Source organism: Populus euphratica, unplaced genomic scaffold (assembly GCF_000495115.2).
Source record: "Populus euphratica unplaced genomic scaffold, PopEup_1.0 scaffold27.1, whole genome shotgun sequence".
NCBI classification, from domain to species: domain Eukaryota; kingdom Viridiplantae; phylum Streptophyta; class Magnoliopsida; order Malpighiales; family Salicaceae; genus Populus; species Populus euphratica.
In genome coordinates, this window is record NW_011499899.1 from 1,083,425 (window position 1) to 1,102,428 (window position 19,004).

General features: G+C 31.8%; 4 protein-coding genes across 4 annotated transcripts in view; 3 read left to right on the top strand and 1 right to left on the bottom strand.

Moving 5' to 3' along the window:
* LOC105132548 (uncharacterized) overlaps positions 1-11,569 on the top strand; it is a 20,826-nt gene extending 9,257 nt beyond the window's left edge. The window contains exon 3 of the mRNA XM_011036116.1: positions 11,387-11,569. The gene's annotated coding sequence lies outside the window, so the exon portion shown is untranslated. The remainder of the gene's footprint in view (positions 1-11,386) is intronic.
* On the top strand, positions 10,765-11,497 carry LOC105132547 (inactive protein RESTRICTED TEV MOVEMENT 2-like). Its single transcript, XM_011036115.1, has 2 exons — positions 10,765-10,877; positions 10,969-11,497. Exons 1-2 carry the CDS (start codon positions 10,772-10,774, stop codon positions 11,370-11,372), a joined length of 510 nt encoding a protein of 169 aa, XP_011034417.1. The 5' UTR covers positions 10,765-10,771; the 3' UTR covers positions 11,373-11,497.
* A 3,222-nt stretch (positions 11,570-14,791) lies between the features above and the next one.
* LOC105132577 (auxin-induced protein 15A-like) lies at positions 14,792-15,103 on the top strand. The gene has a single exon (XM_011036149.1). It carries the CDS (start codon positions 14,792-14,794, stop codon positions 15,101-15,103), a length of 312 nt encoding a protein of 103 aa, XP_011034451.1.
* A 922-nt stretch (positions 15,104-16,025) lies between these two features.
* LOC105132578 (mavicyanin-like) lies at positions 16,026-16,649 on the bottom strand. The gene is made up of 2 exons (XM_011036150.1): positions 16,487-16,649; positions 16,026-16,345 (listed from the first exon to the last, which is right to left on the bottom strand). The coding sequence occupies exons 1-2, from the start codon at positions 16,647-16,649 to the stop codon at positions 16,026-16,028; spliced, it is 483 nt and encodes a 160-aa protein (XP_011034452.1).
* Between the last annotated feature and the right edge of the window lie 2,355 nt (positions 16,650-19,004).

Sequence of the window (19,004 nt, forward strand, 5' to 3'; positions counted from 1 at the left end):
TGGACTGATTTGTGGCTGCGAGAGGAGCCATTCCATGCAAGGCATGTGATATAATTTACACAGACGTGCTGGACAGAGTGGTGGATAGATTGGTGGCAGCAGGACATGGATTTCAGGTAGCCTTAAGCTGCTTGCGGTGGTCCAAGTACCAGTCAGGAAAGCCGTTCTTTTTGAAGATCCTCAGTATGTTGGCTTTTCTTACAATAGGAGCAAATTATTCCATCCTTTTCGGTTTATCATAGCAACAACAGGATTTACAAGGGCGCCAGATGGAGAAGAACAAGCCCCATATTATGGTTTAACGTTGAGCTTCATGTCGAATGTAACCAAAGGCTTCATCAAGTCCTAGGTTTAGTCCGTGGGAAATCACTTTGAACTTTATCAAACACATTATCTAAATCTGCAAGAAAGTCACAGATACAATCTTTCATTATCTCCTTTTGACAGCTTTTGATATTTTTCTTTGTTTATAACCTTCAGCAATTAGTCTAGTTTTACACATTTGTATATTTTCATTCATGTTATTTTTTTAAAAAAATACTTATTTACATCTAATAAGTTTTATCCTTTTAGGTATATTAACTAATCTATACCTAGTTAATATACATGGAATCTATTTTAGATTTTATGGTTTCAAGTTAATTTTAAAATACTCATCAAGTATAAACAACTCATCATTTTTAGCTTTCATTAGTACCACATATCTCAGTAGTGCATGATGTGTCCTACTATATTCACATAATTCTTATTTTTATCAAACTTTCAATGTTATAGCTTTAAGCTCAGATTCTATTTAGATGTCATTTTTTGGTTCTTGAACTTCTTTAGAAATGTAACATATTTTGAGATAAATATTTTTCTCCTGTTTGATATTGGCTTAAAGCAAACTTGTTCTGAAAATAATTAAAGTGATTCTTATGGATGGGTTTGGATATGTATTGAAATTTTTTTATTTTAATTTTGGTGAAAATGTGAAGTGATGTTTGGGTAGTCAAAATGGGTTATAGATTCAATCTAAGAGTTTCAAAGAAGCAGTCTTCAAAGCATTCATTTTATTTGTATAGATAATAGAGCTTGTTTTGCATGAAAAAGCATTGCATCCCAATCCAAATTGCTCGTCTTTGATAAGAAAGGACTTGATTGAACACGTAATGTAGGCTTAGGCCCTTGGTTATGAAGAAAAAATATAGTTATTGACTTAAAAGATGTTTAAAGGATTTTAAGACTAAGGATCGCTAGTGCTTGTTGTTACATGTGTGCGGCATTGCGACGATAATCCAATCTCGGGTTATGGGTAAATCAGGAAAATAGGGGGAGACAAGAAACTCTTATCTTTTATCACTGTATATAGGGAATAAGAGTTGTCATCTAGTATTTTGGTCACTAGAAACCTTAATTGGTCTCAGAGATCAGGTACCGAGATTGATTACATAAAGGGAAGGTATTATCACCCAAAATATACCTTACCTAAGGTAAGCTACATTGTTTAATTGTCTGATATATGCTAGGGTGTTATTGCATTTTCTAATTGTTGGTCTATCTAAAGTTTAAGATAAATCCTTCCTAGTAAAGAGATCTTTATCTTATTGGATAAAACCTAACCATTCTAACACTAGTAAAAAAAATATTTTTTTAATATCGAGAATACTTCTTACATACAAGTTCGTAATCCTAAATATTAAAAGAAAACAAAATAATTTTGGTATTTTTAAAATATTAGTCTAGTTTTCATGACTTTAATAAACTGGTTATTAAAGTCCAAAATACATGTTAAAACATATTTTTTGAGTTTTGTTTTGATGTATGAAAATAATATATATATATATATATATATATATATAGCGCGTAGGGGCTTGTGAGAACGGGAATATTAATAAAAAATAGTAGAAAAACTTGTAAGAAAATCACGCATTTTTTAAAAGGTTTTTTTGAATATTTTTTGTTTAATATATAATATTATATAATAATATTATTATATTATGAATATGTAATGGGATGGGCTAGCCTAAATATATGGTTGAGTCCTCCCTAGTTAGGGCAACATTTAGCCTAAAAGAAACTAGGTCGGGTTCGGCCCAAAAGAGCATGGGGCCAACATTGGCCAAAAGATAGGTTGGGATGATTTCAGCCTAACATAAGTTTCTCATGAAAAACTAAGTCAAACCCAACCCAAATATTTTAAACTTGGCTGGCGCTGATCCGGTTAAGGAATAGTGGCTCTCTACTGTTTGTATGCTATGTGAGCAATGGAAAGTGAATTATAATTCATTCTTCATTATTTATTAGCAAAATAATGGAGCTGGCGGGGGGACAAAGTAGACAAACAAGGAGGAGGAGGAGAAGGGTAGGGGAAGACTGACCGGGCGGTGCCTTGTGGTGGTGCTGGTGGTGGTGCTGGTGGCGACAAAATGATGGTGGTTCATGGTGGTGAGAAGAAAACAATGGCGGAATAATAGGTGTTCTTCCTCTATTTCCTTTTCTTATTTACTTCGTTTTTGTTTCTTTCTTTTTTGGTTTATGTTCCTTCCTTTTTTGTTCAATCTCCTTAGTTCTCTCTCTATTTTCTCTCTATTTTTACCTTTTGTTTTTCCTTTTCTCTCTCGTCTTTCTTTGTTTATTTCTTTCTTTTCTTCCTCTCTCTAAAATCTCATCTCCCTTTTTTTTTTAGCTTTTCCCCAAAATCTTTCTCTCTTGAAAAACCTTTATATTATCCCTTTAAAATTTTCTCCCCAAAGTCCCCTTTGTTCTTTGTCCTTTTCTCTCCCCCCTCTGTCTATGTTTTTTTTTTTGTTCTCTCGTCAACTCCAAAAACAATGTCCTCACCCACCTCCCCTGCGTTTCTCTCCTAATCCTCTGGTATTTATAGGAGGGAAAAGGAGAGAGAGCCACCCTATCCTTTCCAATTATGACGTAGGGTAAAGTGGCATGGGCGACCTCTGTTCATATGTCCCAGAGAACACTTGCAGGGTATGGCTCCCTTGCCTCTTCTATGATGGTGGCAAGGCATGTGAGGGTATGAGTTGTGTCAGGTTTGGGTAAGTGGAGAAAGAGAGAGGAACAACACAGGGGAATATAACTTCTTTTTCCCCTAATACGCATACAAGGGAAAAAGAAGCACAATGTTGTTCAAAACAACGTTGTTTTATGCTCTCTCTTTTTTTAATGAACAATGTATGAAACGATATCGTTTAGACCAAAACAAATCACTTTATTTAAAAGAAACTGGCGCCAAAAGCATCAAAGTCCAAATCAGTCTTTAATTTTAGATTTGTTCAATCAAGTCCTCCATTGCAATTTTAATTTTAAGAATCAATTCAATTTGAATTTTAGTCCTTGGTTGTGAACTTGTATATTTTAGCCCTTAACTGATCAATCAACTTTTAAGTTCTTCAATTAGCCCATAATTTAGTCAATTCTAGCCCTTATAATTACACGCCCTTTCCAATTTGATCATTGGTTTTGAATTTCTTCAACTGAATCCTTAATTGGTCATCAAACTTTAATATTTATACAAGCCTCTAGTTTGATCAAATTAACTCTTAAAATTATAATTTGACCCATGAACTTTAATTTCTTCTAATTAAAGCCTAAATTGACTTAAGAATCAATTTTTCTTTCAATCAAACCCATTATAAATTCAATTAAAACTTCAATAAAATTTAATTGAGTCCATAAACATCTGATTTTGGATTTTTCTTCATCAAATTGAATTTTCAGTAAGGCTCTCATAAGTCAAAAATATATTGTCAAATTTCTAACTTTGTATTTTTAACATCCTCTTCTCACTACTATTATTTTTTAGTTTTCTTTTGAATATGTTTTTTTTGACTTTTTTGTATTTTTTTCTTTTTTGTGTGGAGACTAAAAAAAAGGGTAACAACACTTGTTTTCAAACTTCTCTCTCTTTTTTGTTCTTGGATTTTCTGACCTTGAAATTGATTTATACAATGGTGCGCTATTGGAGTTTTTTTTATTTTATTTTGAGCATTATCATTTTAGTAATTTTTATGGTATGCTTAAATCTTCTTTACTCTTTGGACTTTTTCATGCCCCTCATAGCTTTTATTTTGGGCACCTTTAATCGTTGAGGTTTTTATTTCACGCCCCCCCAACCCCCAGTATTGTTTGGGCACTTTTAATCATTAAGGTTTTTCGTGTTTCTTGCACGTGCCACCAGTATAGGGTGTGATCCTAACCAATGTTATTTTTCTAAAAAAACACATTATGCTTAAAAGGAGATTACAAAGGATTTCTTAGCCTTGTGAAAGGATTATCAAAGATTTTTTTTCCTCATTTCAAACACATGCATTCAAAATTAGTAAGCCTTGATTCCTTCCAGATGAATATACAAAATGGTTTCTCATTATTCATGTAGCTAAAACTCAGTTTGAAGTTGATTCATGGTGTTTAGGCTGGATTTCAGGTTTTTTAGATGTATGGTTAAGATATCACTTGAATATTCAGAACTTGTTTGTTAGAACAAATACCAATTTAATTTATGTTTTGTATTAAGCTTTAATTTCTCAAAAGTCATTTTGAAAATATAGGATCAAGCATAGTTTTTGAAGAAAAAGAAAACACACCAAATCATTCTTGGTGCAGTGGTTCTTTGAGTAGAAGATGTGCTTAGTGTGTTAATTACATGAAACAAAAAAAATAAATACAAGAAAACATATAATCTTATTAAAAGAAAGGGCTCATTTGACAAAGAAAGTCTTGTGGCATTATGAGCCAAATTATCAATAAGATTAAAACAGGTCAAAATCAAAATAACTTTATAGGCATGATCAAACAAAGGCAATTATTTTTGGAATTAACAGGGGTAGACACCATTTTCTAACTTTGCTACACTTTCCTTTCAACTAACCTCCCTATAAAAGCTTTTGCAAATGTTTCTTTAATGGTATGGATAGAAAACCACAGATACCCTTGTAAACTCAAATCTTTCAAAAATTCATATAGTCTTTTTTAGCCATCAGAGCTTTTAGATTTCCCATTCATTTTGCATTACTGATCTACCATTTGAAGTATGATTGAGTAGGGGGTTTGTACTCATGTTTGGAGTTTCTTGGAATGTTATCCACCTAGCTTTTATCAAATGCATGAGTTTCTTCTTAAAGGCATTGCAAGTGTGAATGTTGTGTCTCGCAATGCCATCATGATATTCACAAGTAAGATCTAGTTTGTACTAGTTAGGGTAAGGTGGTTATAGAGGCGTGAATGATTCTAGAGCTACAATCCCAATGCTCAATAGCTTTTGGTGCATCTCATTTAAAGGTAGTGATAATTGGGGTAGTTGTTCTTGAACTCTTTGTTGTTTGATTTAAAGCTCAGGTTTTCTTGTAGGAAATGGAGAGTTAAGATTGATGTTAGCAATTTAGGATGGGGTGTGGTAGTTTTGGAATTGGTTTTCCCTACCCTTGTATCCACCGTCAACATGGTTAACTTCTTTTTTTTCCCTTTGAAGCCTCTTTTCTTAGTAGGTGCAGAAATTCTACCACTCCTAACTCCTTGCTTTATGTGCTCAGTTATTTCCATAACATTAGTGAATTATTGGGTCGAATTACCCATCAATACAAGTAGTACGGTGCTTGGAGCTTTTTGGGAAATAGAGTAACCATTTCGTTGTTCAAAAGTGGGGGATGCACCTAAGCAGCCAGATCTCTCTATTTTTAAGTATATTCCCTTTTGTTTTTTTCTTCCTTTTCTCTAGATTGGATGACACGACTAAAAGATTGATGTCTTCTCCCAAGTGCAGGAGTGTCGAAGTAATAAATAACCCGACAAGACCGGGGTCGAACCACAGGGAGATTAATTGTACAAATTATAAACAACAATTATAAAATCTAATCTCATATACCAATTCAACGCTACTCCACTCAAACTATCCTGAAAGAAGTGTATTAGTAGCTTCTCATTGTGGACCACTTATGCCATTTTGTTGTAGTAGGATTTGAGATGATTCATGGGGCATTGTGTTCTAGTGTATTTGATAAATTTAGGAACATGAAATTTCTTCAGAACAACCCCATTTAGGACCAAAAACATTTCTGTTACTCGTATTGGGTTATATAAATCAACCCCTTTAATGGCTCTAATTGTGGTTTCCAGTGTCACCATCTTATTTTGATCAATGCCATCAGACGACTTTATTTTATGGGATTTATTGGCAAACGCTACTACAACTATAGGGGTTGGTGTCAGTGATTCTGACCGCACAAATTCTAGATTGTACAGGGTCTCCTGACCATGTTCGCCTATTCTTTCTTCGAGCTAAGCCATTATTGGAGTTTGAACAAAAATAATAGGCTAGTTGGAAGGACTTTTACCTTCACCAGATGTATTTTTAAATGTTTGCCTGAGTAAGCTACTGAGGTGAGCCATACTTGCCTTCAAAGACTCCAACTCTTCTTGGAAATGGGTGTTACGGTGGGCACGCTATTCATCTTCTATGTTTCTTGCTCAAAGTCGGGTGTTGTAGACTCTTTAAGGACCTATGTTTTAATCTGATGTATGTATGTATGTTATTTACAATGAATGGATGTATGTGTATGGATGCAAATGTATCTATATTCATATTAGGTATGGATGACAAAAACCCATACAACATGAATATTTAGCAAGTCTATGCTCTAAGGTAAGGTTCTAAGCCATTACATGATGAGTAACTTTTCTACCTCGTCTTCAAAAGGTCTATGAACTGCCAAGTGACTGCTTTACATAAAGGCAATATAAGGGTTTACAAGGAATGGTTAGGGCACAATGTGACTGTCATTATCGAGTAAACACTTAATTCATAGTTAGATGTGTCACGAATCTAAACCTCAATTAAAAGTCATAAGATAGACCTTTACTCCCCCCCAACCTAGAATTGGGCTACTCGTGAAATCAAAATGTATGAGGGTATTAACATTTACCTGATGTACTTTTGCATGAATAAGAAATAAAAATGGTAAACAAATGAAAATGTGGCTAAAATTTAACAATCCAAAACAAATAGGTAAACAATCAAACAAGCAAAATTTAGTCCAACTGGAAAAATTGTTCCCTAGCAAAGTCGCCATCCTGTCATGAGGGTGGTCTGGCTGTGAAGTGACGTGGTGCTAGCAATGGAAAAGGTGGTGTTGGTGGAAAAATGATGGCTGGCGTTGGTTGTAGGAGGAGAAAGAAGAAATTTATAGAAATAAGAGAGAAGAAGAATGATGGTTGTTCCAGACATGAGGATGGTAAAGCTACTGTCACTAGTTTGGCATGAGGTGGATGAAGATGCTGACAGAAGAAATGACAGTTTGAGTTGGTGTGGTGGGAGGAATAAGAAGCTTATAAAAGAGAAAGAGAGAGGAATTCACGAAGGTGTTACTGTTCACTATGGTGGGATAGGTTGGAGGAAAAGGTTGGGCCGCTCTTATTCATGACGGTGCTGAGATGGTGTGGCTTAGATCATGTGGAGACAGAAAGTGAAAAGAGGGAGAAATGATAGAAAAGAGAAAAACTAGGGAGTAAGGCTAGTTTTTTTTTGCCAATTTTGAACCTGATTTTCATTATGCTCAGGCCATGAAATCCACCCTTATTTATAAGGGATGGAAGAGGGTAATCTTATCTTCATTGGAAAAAATTTTGACCCTAAATTTGGTTGGAAAGGATTTCACCCATTGGCTCAAAGTATATATTATGAATTGTCAAATTTGAGAGTTTAAGACTACTTAAGTTGACTTTTTTGGGTTGACACCAAGTTAGCTTTGGTGCTAGTAAGCTAGTAAGGACCATACTACGATGTGGAGGGATGTTAGAGGATCAATTTTGTGTATGTTTTGTCAAATTTAGTGAAGGGTACAGACATTAAATGCACTTGCAAAGTAGGTGACTTGAATAGATTTTTCGGGTAAAAGAAGAAGACAATGAACAATAACCAGACGACACCTCGTCTAGTTTTTTTGTTTTTCTTTTTTTGAAAAACAACTTCATTTTGTTCTTGAATTTAGCATTTTGGCCATAACTCAATTTAGTCCTCCACTTTCAATTTATTTTAATTACATCCTTAATTGACCATAAACTTTTGATTTAATTCAATTTAGCCCCTATCAAATTAAAATATTAGCCCTTAATTAACATGCTCCTTTTAATTTTGCATTTGGTCTCGGATTTATGCAATTTTACCCCTACTTGACCATCAAACTTTTAATTTCTTTAATTTCACCCTCAGATTAAATCAATTAAGCCCCTATAGTTCGATGACTTTTATAGATTGGTCCTTTGCTGCAAAATATTTTAATTTGACTCTAATTGATCACAAAACTTTAATTTTCTTGTGATTTTACCCTTGATTTCAATCAATTAACTTGGTAAAAATTAAATTTAGTATCTTAAAATTTGAATATTCTCAATTAAGCCCAAATTGGTCTCCTAAACTTAATTTTTCACCAATTAAACCCCTAATAAAACTAATTTGGCCTATTTAAAGTATAATTAAGTTCTTACACTTAATTTAATCCTTAAACATAATCAAACTTTAATTTGGCCCATAAATAAATTAAATTGACCTATTAAAAATTTAATTATGTACTTGAAGTTTTTTTTATGTAAATACATCTAATAATCATTTAATTTGACCTTAAATTTAATTGTTTCTTCATTTTTTAGCATGATGGGGTACATTTATGCCTCGAATTTTTACCAAAATTGTAGTTTAGTTTTAATGTACTTTTTTGAATCCTCTCTAACCTTCTTCTCTATGTTGCCATCATTTGTTTTTTTTTTAATTTTTATTTTGAAAAAAAGATGAATTAAAATAATAGCCTATAAATGAGTTATGACACTATTATATTTTAATTTGTGCAGAAAGAACAACCATTTGTTGGCTCATAAATATCACTTACAAACTCTAGTAATCTAGTAAGCTTCTTTTTAATATATATAACTTATAGTTGGAATTTCTATGGCTCATGAATATCAAATACGAATGTATGGACAACATGTTAGGTTGTCCGAACCCTTTTCTTTTCTAGTTTTTGTTTCTTTTCAAAAAAAATTGATTCACTTTTTGGATTATGTCATTTCCATGCATTATAAATGTATATTTTGATCCTACATATTGGGGCTATGCTAAAGACTAATATAAAGCATATCTTAAAATCATCTCTAATAATTTAAGTTATTGCGTTGAGATAGTTCTTTGACATGGTATTAAAACCTTGATGACCAAGTGGTCACTAGTTCGAATCTCGTCACCTCTATTTATTTGATAAAATATTAAACACGAGGTAGAGTGAGAATATATAAGTTTCAAGTCCAAAGGACCCTCACTTTAGAAAGTGTGTTAGCAAATAATATAAATAATATTTGGATACCTCATCTAATTGTTAAACATATTAAGTTGAGAAGGTTCTTTTACAATTTAAGAGTTCATTTGACACAATTTTTTAATTATAATTTTTAACTTTGAATTATAATTTAAAAATTATTTTCTTATAAATAACCCATGAGTTAAAATGATTGTAAGTTAAAACCATGTTTAGTAAAAATGAATCAAAGTATGTTTCTTCAAAGAAATAATTTAGTATAAATTAAAATTTTCAAAACAAAATTATAACAAAACATCAAAAGTTATTTCTTACCATTATGACTTTTATTACTGTCAAAAGTTTAAAAAAATAACTTAAATTAAATTGCAAAAATCATGCTAATGCACATAATATTAGTTTTCTTCCTATTCACGAATCACACTCTTACCGTACATACTTATGACATTTTTTAAAGTTTTAAAAAAAATTATATTAAATTGCAAAAATCATATTGTACATAATATAAATATAGTCTTCTTCTTATTCATGAACCGCACCGATTCTTTTCCTTGCAATTAATCTTCCATAAAATTACTTGGTTACGTCACCAATGAATTAACCTACTGCGTGAATAACGTGTGCTTGCAACTGGAAATATGCAGAAGAAGCTTTGTAGACCTTGGTTTTTATTGGAGTAGTTTAAGGAATTTGGCATATACTTTTCATCGTCTATTTTGGTAGATGAAGATTAATAAGCCTGACAAAAAAAACTGACTTCATTCACAATGCTGAAGGTATTTATTTTTGAACAAGCACAGATAAAAAACACACAAGAAATGAAGATTAGATTCTGATGTTACTGATATATTATAATTGTACTTGTTTCTAATCTTTTTTTAAAAAAAAAATTTAAGTTCATTTTGTTCCTCTCAACTAGGAATTACCCTTTGATCTCAGTGGAATTCTTGATGTATGTCCTCCAAATTCTCATTAATGATGACAGATTTTAAAGGCTTTTATTTGTTTCTGGTTTCCTTTTTATTGCAAGCAATTGAAGACTTATTAACTTCGAATGAAAAATTCCATGGTTTGAACAGTCAATTATCTGATAATTGTTGTTAATGTAGTGAAGAAACTAAATTTAATCTTCTGACCTCCTAAATTAATTTCACTTAACCCTCAGAAATTTGCAGACGGTGAGTTAAAACGAATCTTAATAAAGAGCAGACGGTAGTGAAGATAGAAAAGGTTAAATGCAGGGGAAGGTATACCCAAAGATAATTCAAGCAGATGACTTCCTTGGAAACAGAAAAATGAATCTATTCTTTTCCAAAATGAAACCCACAAGGAACCTCTAATTTGCCTTTCATGTATGTGTCAAAAACAACGTATATATAACAGCTTAATTCATTTAGTTAATTAAGAATTCTCATCATCTTCAATCTCCTTTATCCAAGGACAACCTTGGAGAAAACCAAAGAAGCCTTCAAATGGAAACCATGAATGAAGAAACCTTAAAGCTGTTTGATGGTGATTTTGAGCCCTTTTGCCAGTGGAAAAAGGATGAACATGAGATACTTGAGATCCATCTACGAGGTACTTAATTCATTTGGTATTCCCTCCAATTTATCATGAAGAAAACAAGTAATTAAATTGTTTCACGATTTACTTTTTCTTCTGTATATAGGATTCAAAAAACAACACCTGAGGGTCCAAGTAGAGGAACCTGGTATTGTGAAAATTACTGGAGAGCGACCTATAGATGGTACTCTCCGGAGACGCTTTCGTAAGGAAATCAAGATCCCAAAGAATTGTAAAACAGATGAAATTCGGGCTAAGTTTTCTGGTGATATTCTTCAAATAATACTGCCTAAGCAAACAACTGCATTTCCTGCAAAACCAGGCAGCACTGAAAGTATTACAAGAAGTGAAAGTATGCCATCAAGTTACTTGTTACACATAGAGAGTTCAAGTTCGACACTAGAGATGAATACCAAGTTAGCTCTACAAGTTGCAGGAGTGCTTGCTGTGGTACTGGCTTTTGGAGCTTATGCATACAAGTACTTTCATTGTGGTCATGTTGAAGGCTAGTTGTATCATAATATATACTTCTAGCCCAGATTCTTCTATCTTCTGAATCTGAAATATTGAAAGCTAATTGATCCATAATATATCCTTTTAGGTACCTATATATTGTTATATCATATATTCGGTTCCGTGCCTTGTTTCCCTTATCAGAAATTAACTTTTAAGAGTGTGGGCGCGCATATATATATATAAATAAAGTTTGACTTAGTGTTAATTTGTAATCAAGACCCTATGGACTATTTGAGTGAATCAGACTTTTTAAAAAAAAAATAGAAGGGGATTATATTACTTGATTATTTGATATATGTTTTACATTTAAATTTATGTAGAGATTGTTTAAGAATTATATAAATTATATATAGAAATTTTCCTATCAATTTAAGATTTTAGGGTGAGACTATTTTTTAATAGAGTTTATATAATTATACAACAAGATATAAGAAAATAGAATAAAATAAATTATTAGAAATGCTTAATGATCCATAGATTATATAAATAATTTTCTAATTTTCTTAATTTGTTCAATTCCTCGATTTGCTACTCTACTATAAGTAGCATCCACCAATGGAGGACAACATGGCACGTGCAGCAAATTCAGCCCACTGCCATTGCTGGACAGTGGCGTGGTTAAGTTGGGCATTTGCGCAGGCGTGCTGGACCTTAGCAAGTCCTAGGTTTAATCCGTAGGAAATCACTATGAATCTTATCAAACACATTATCTAAACCTGCAAGAAAGTCACTGTTATCCTTCTGATAAATTTTGATATTTGTATTTGTTTGTAACCTTTAGTAACCAGTTTAATTTTAAATGTTTGTATATTTTCATTCATATCAATTTGTCTATTAAGAATTCATTTATTTCCAATAAATTTTATCCTTTTTGATGAATCAACTAATTCATATGAAATCTACTTTAGATTTTATGGCTTCTCCTAATATATATCTAGTCATTCTTAAAATCAATATCAAATATTAATTTCATATAATTAGTAGGCTCATAAAATATAAATAACTTGTTATTTTTAATTTTCATGAGAAATTCATATCAATTTTCATGAGAAATTCATATCTTAGTAGTGCATTATGTGTCCTACTATATTTATATTTACAGAATTCTTATGGTTATTAAACTTTACTATATTTATAGAATTCTTATATTTATTAAACTTTTATACTAAACATCCAATATTATAGTCTCAAGCTCAAGTTCTATTTGAATATCAATTTATGATTCTCGACAGGATGGTGTTAACAATATCCAATAATTTTTTTTTGTATATCCTATAAATTTATATTTATCCAATAGCAGTGCTGGTATTGTCACTAGTTGCGTTGCTTCCATTAAAAAACAATTTTTTTATTTCAATGATAGATTTTGCCTAGATCTAAAAATTCATCTAGCACTGACTGGACAGTACCCAAAGTCCTTTAAAAACAAACCTTGAGAAAAATATATTCACATAAATTTAACTCGTAATGAACTCCAGTAACAATAAAAACATGCAATCGACAACTCTAATTATCTAGTGATGATTCTTATATTACTATTGGGTTTCCTGAAACACATACACGCAAATGAAATAATTAATTTAAAATTTTCATGGAGTTTCAAAGATCCTATTAAATAGATTTAGAGTTATTTGAAATTTATATGAAAATTATCTAACATTAAATGTTCTTTTTTATTTTATATAATTATTTTAAAGTTAGGTTATTATAAACCATAAATTATCTAAATATCTAATCTATATGTTTAGGCTTTAATAGTTTTTTTAGAAGTTAGTTTGGATTGACTTGAATAGTTTTTTTTATTTTATTAATTTGAAAATTGAGTTTTATATATTTTATTTTAGCTAGAGATCTTTTATGCATGTTATGATTTTCTTTTTTATTTTTTCTTTTTTATTTTTTATTTGTTTCATTTTTTGTTTTGTTGTATATCATATAATTACATGACGTCATCTTATTAGATGCAATCGATCTAATTTTTTCATTTTTTAAATTTTTTTTTGTCACCTATCTTATATATAATTAACTATCCCCCGAGCAAATCCATCATGTCGTGTAACATGATATTTTTTAAATGTGCCAGAATATCCATCATTGGTCCAGAACCTCGCCTTTTCAACAATTTCGGCATTTAGTTTCTATCTTGAATATATTTTTTTCCCACGTATGTTCTGTTCAAACATGATTTTGTCGGAGTGTGAATGGCAAAGAACAAGTGTCTGAAAAATCTTATTTAAACTTGGCATTTTTCAGCTTATTCTACATCCATGTTGTAGTGTTCTGTCGCCAGAATTTCTTGAGTAAATTGTTACGAACCAGGAGACATGATGAAGGCTGGAAGGAGAGCAGCAAGAAGCAACAACAGCGCTGAAAGAATAACGGTTAGTCTGGTGGAATTCTGTTAGCTGGAAGTTAGAAAAGCAGTTGAGTTAGTTAAGTAGTTAGAGTCAGTAGGCTTGAATATAGTTACAGTTAGTAGAAGAATAAAAGCTGGTATATAAACTGGTGTATGGAAACGTGTGGGGGAAACAAAAATACAGAATATTATTCTCGATCTCTGCTCATTCTCCTCTGCTCTCTCTTGTTCTGTTCTTTCTCAATTTGTATTCTCTTTTCTTTCTATTCTTTCTAATCTTGTTAAGCTGAGCTTAACATAAATAAAAGGGTTTTGCTAAATTAACAAAGAGGGTATTTTAAGATGGAATGTAATAAACATTAATGAAGAAGGTATATTAATCATTTTAAGAAAATCAAGTATTCACTAATGATGTTCTTGACAGTCTACACAAGAGAGATACGTTATAAAAGATTTTGTCGGAGAGTGAAAGACTTGTAAAAATTGCATGTCAGCCATGGTGTTTTAATTTCCTTGTTCGAAAGGAAATTAAATTTTTCCCTAGCATGTAAATTATGCTTGATTTGTATTTTTCAATCATTTAAGAAAGAAAATTCGATTTTTTGGACTGATTTAGTTACAGCAAACTTTCTGCTGACGGACTTTCGGATGCCTCCCCAGCAGCTCAGCATGATGGGCATGCACAGAGGCCCCCCGATTACACTTTGCAAAAAGAAGAGCATTTAAAGCCCGCTCTAAATTAACTATACAATAAGCATTCAAATTCTAGTATATTTTGGCATCTGAACTCTTTGAATTAATTAAAATACTCGACCGACTGATTAATTCTCTTGATCAATACTTTCCACTTTTCTCCAAGGATTCTATTTATCATATGGATTCCACATAGGTCTATATATTCAAGTATGAGGAGTCGAGCCTTGTATCTATTATCGATTGCTGGTTACTTGCTTCTTTCAGGCTTCTTTCTGCCATTGATCATCTGATAACATCTTCTTTGCTAACAAGAAAAGATTATTCCATCAAAGCATCTATTGGAGATTCAAAGCCAGCGATCATGTATTCATCAAGAAACATGCAAGAAAGATTAGGTTCTCTTGTCAACAAGTTCTTCGAGAAGGATTTCAAAGGCTCCCTTGCAGTGATTGGGAGTGCGAAGACGCGAAGAGGGTACGTAGCTATGTTTGTGGGAGAAGAAGGTAAACGATACGAAGTTCCAGTGAAATACCTATCCAATCCAGTATTCCAAGAACTGCTTAGGCGATCGCAGCATCAAGATCTTGACTACAAGATTGAAGGGGCAATTCGGATTCCTCACTCAACTGCTTTTTTTGATCAATTCTTAAGGATTATCAAGGAGTACTTCTAGATAAATGGAAGATGGGCATGCATCCATTGTCGAGAACACATCTTTGAAGAGGGTTTCAAGGCAAAATAAAGATTAGCCAGTCAATTTCTAGTACATCTTTAGGTTATCATTAATGTTCAGTTGGAGGGATTTCGGCCATCTTACTGGATTCTTTAGAATAAAGATCCTTATAATCGTAATTCTAGATCAAAGTGTGTAAAGATGAACAATCTATTAGATATTAAATAAAATCAACTCTTTTTTTTTAATAAATAAATCTGCTCCTTTGTTGTGCTTCAGATATATTTTCTGCTTGCCGGCATTAGCCACAACTCAATCGCCAGGACTGTTACGCGATTGTGTTGCAATCTTTTTAGGTACGTACGTCAAGCGCATACGATTTGCTCAACAAGGGACTAAATATTTAATTAAACAACTGATTATTCATGAAAAAATCCTAATTGTTGCTATAGCCTGCATGTCTGTTTGATGAGTTCAGCATACGAGCGAGGAATCCTATATATCTCTTAGAAACGAGTTTGAAATGATATCCACTAATATATATATATATATATAGGAAAATAAACAAACCTGTACCTAAGTGAATAAATGTGTCTGAAACTCATTGAAAAAATAAAACTAAAAGATTTAGAATCATTACATAAAAAAATATTTTAATCGAATAATCAAATATTTATATTTGATATTTTGTTTGCTATTATATATAGGAGTACATGAATAAACTCTATAAAGTGAAACACTCAATTATAAATCAGCAAATTTCCATCAACTATAAACACTCGAAACAAGCAATAAAACGCAGCTTATTAATTAATTAAGGTTTAACCATGCTGCACTAAAATGATAAAATGCCAGACTCGTGGAACGCTTAATCATTTTTAGGCAAGAACAGGGAAAATATATCATGCATATTAGTGGTATATCATGCCACGATCATTCCTGCGACCACAGCCACTGCTGCCACAATAATCTGATAGCCTGATGCAGCAAGTCCATAAGCAGCATTAGGTTTTGGAGTAGGTGTTGGAGTAGGTGCTGGAGCTTCAGCTTCCACGTTAATGACTAGCTTCTGGCCAAGCTCGGAACAATGATTTCCAAACCCACAAATGTACCATTTCTTTCCTGTGCTGCCTAGTGTTATTATGTCATTTCCACTGGTCAGAGGTTCTCCGGAAGCTACACAGTTCTTAAAGCCGTTGCCATCCACCTTGTAGAGATTGTGTGGTGGCTGGTACTTGAACACTGCAAACAAGTGATCATTAGCATCAAAAACCCCACTTTTTTTTCCCTTTAAAGAGCTAGCAAACTTTTAAAAAACCATGAAAATATATATAGATATTGTGACGAAATATAAACTAAATTGATATGGATAATTAAGTTTACCTAGTGTGTCACCAACATGAAATACTTTGCCACTAGCCCAAGTTGTGTAGTTAAAATTAACAGTCCACCCTTTGTCATCACCAACAATGTGTTCAGCTGCCATGGTGAGCGTGGGAAGAATAATTGTGACAAGGGCAAAGGCAATAAAATGACTAGAAGCCATTGGAGATCTGCTACTTTAATTGTAAAGAGACAATGTTTGATTTCTAATGTCTGCTCGAATGTGGGTTTGGTATTATAAGGGAAACATAGGATCCTATTTATAGTTGACTTTCTTTAGGAAATGCATAGAAAATCTCGAAATAACACCACCGGCAGCGGTCGGTACTATAAACAGCTTTGGGTTATACGTACTAGGCACCAAACGATTAAAATAATCAGATGAATGGTGTGGAAAAACTGGCCAGAAAATGGTGGTCCTTTTGTTTGTTTCTTCGGGTGATAACATCTATTACAAGTTAAATATGCGCGCTTTTAAGCTTTGTTTGAGTTCATATTAAGCTGTTTTGTGTGTCTTACTCATGTTTTCGTAGATGGTTTTGATGGGATTAAAGCCAAGAGAATATCACTTGTATGAGCCGTCCTGTGGGGGAGGAATATCTGCCTCATGTATCTCTTCTTGGTATTCTTTTTTCATTTCTTTTCTATTTTTTTCAAGGTAATGAGTATTAATTTTAGTAGTATTTTTGCACACTGAAACTAAATCCATGTACCATTTAATTAAAAACGATTATAAATATTAAAACAAGAGGAATATTCATGAAACTTTTATTTACCATAATCTGACCAAGTTTTTGAAATCCTAATTACCAAGAAGATGTATAATCCCTTAACCAATATATTAAACAATTTGAGGGAGAAAATGGAGCACGATTATACATGCCAATCCCAATCTTTTGTTTAAATTAATATAGTCAAAAACCTCAGAAAATCCAATTCTAATATTAGGAAATATGTTTTCTCTTGCCGGCTCTTAAAGCGAGGCCTGTCCGGTTGATAACACCAATGTCAAATATATATATATATATATATATATATATATATATATATATATATCTTGTTTTTTACGGCCTTACTCTATAAATGATGTGATAAAGTAACTCTATCTAGGCTTTTTTTTTTTTTTTTACTGCCTTGATCATGGAAAATTCTGTAACAAATTAAAGAATTGCTGAATTACAAAAGAACTAAACGAGCGCATGCTTTTATGTATAAAAAAAATAATGTTTATGCTCATACATTTTTACTGTAGAATATTGGAGCAGTGATTTTGTTTGGCCATTTTGATCCTCAAATATTTTTTCCTCACGATTTGGTTCTTTCATGGTTAAATTGAAGGGAAATTGCTTCCAATCTATTAGAAAAAAAAATGAAAAAAGAAATAAAGAACCAAACTAAAAGAACAAAGAGAAACTTGGTGATAGTTTTGAAATTAACTCAAGATATTAACTTTTATCCTCTTACTTTACAATTAATCCAATTAATCCATTTTTAGTTCCTATAGTTTTTTTAAAACTTTTTTTTATCCAAAACTTCATTTCTTTTAATTTTCTCATGATTTGAGGTTGGAGAGAGAAAGTCATTAAATTCTTATAGTTGAGAGAAAAAATATTTGTTGATATTGATTCTAACTATTAAAATAATTAATATTGATATTAATGAGTTTTATTTGATAATGATAATTCTAAAAGGTATAATTTCACCTTGAAATTTCTTGAGATAGTAGATTTGATCTTAAAAAGTTTTTGGATTTTAAGTTAATTTTTTTATTTTTAAATTTTTTTTAGGTTTTTTTAAAGACTAAAATAGATTTATTTAGGTTTCTACTATTTTTTCTTTGTGTTTTTGGATCAACAAATGATTTTAAATAAGTTTTTAGGTATGAAACACCCCTAGCCTCTGGTTGCTAGAATTTGGATAGAGCATACTACACATTGCTTACTATATTTCTTTTCAAGTGAAAAATTGGGGGGTGCAACTCCACCCCTTATACAAAGAAAAGAAAAATTATCGTGTGTTCTTGGACTTTTCTTATTAAGGCCGAGGTACATGGATTTTGTTTTGGGCACTTGGGCCTTTTTTCTTTTATTCAATTTTTTAAAATAATATACATTTTTAATTTCATCTTTTAATTTTAAATTAATTTTTATTTTTTTTAATTATCACAGTCTTTGATAAATGTTTTTTTATTTTGTTGATAATTAATTTTACAAATATTTATTTTATTTTATTTTTTTAAATAACTAAATTATTTTTAAATTTATGAAGCTAACTTAATCGTATGGGAGTAACCCTCACATTTTATTTTTATTACTGGAGAATATGTTAGTAGCGTGCCTGCCTTTCTTTTTGCACTCAAAATTGATTTGAGCCGTAAAATAGCATGGCAACAATCTAGTAGTGATTCATACAGCAATGTCAAATATTGAATTTATTCATTCTAGATTGAGTTAATTATTAAATATGCTTTACTATTTATTCTAACAATTATTATTTTTTTAATCTTTTCACTTACGAT

Excerpts from the sequence above, each read along its gene's own strand:
- LOC105132547 (XM_011036115.1), top strand. The coding sequence starts at position 10,772 with ATGGAAACCATGAATGAAGAAACCTTAAAGCTGTTTGATGGTGATTTT. Across the intron at positions 10,878-10,968 it reads ACTTGAGATCCATCTACGAG|GATTCAAAAAACAACACCTG; the intron begins GTACTTAATTCA and ends TTCTGTATATAG.
- LOC105132577 (XM_011036149.1), top strand. The coding sequence starts at position 14,792 with ATGTATTCATCAAGAAACATGCAAGAAAGATTAGGTTCTCTTGTCAAC.
- LOC105132578 (XM_011036150.1), bottom strand. The coding sequence starts at position 16,649 with ATGGCTTCTAGTCATTTTATTGCCTTTGCCCTTGTCACAATTATTCTT. Across the intron at positions 16,346-16,486 it reads TCATGTTGGTGACACACTAG|TGTTCAAGTACCAGCCACCA; the intron begins GTAAACTTAATT and ends ACTTGTTTGCAG.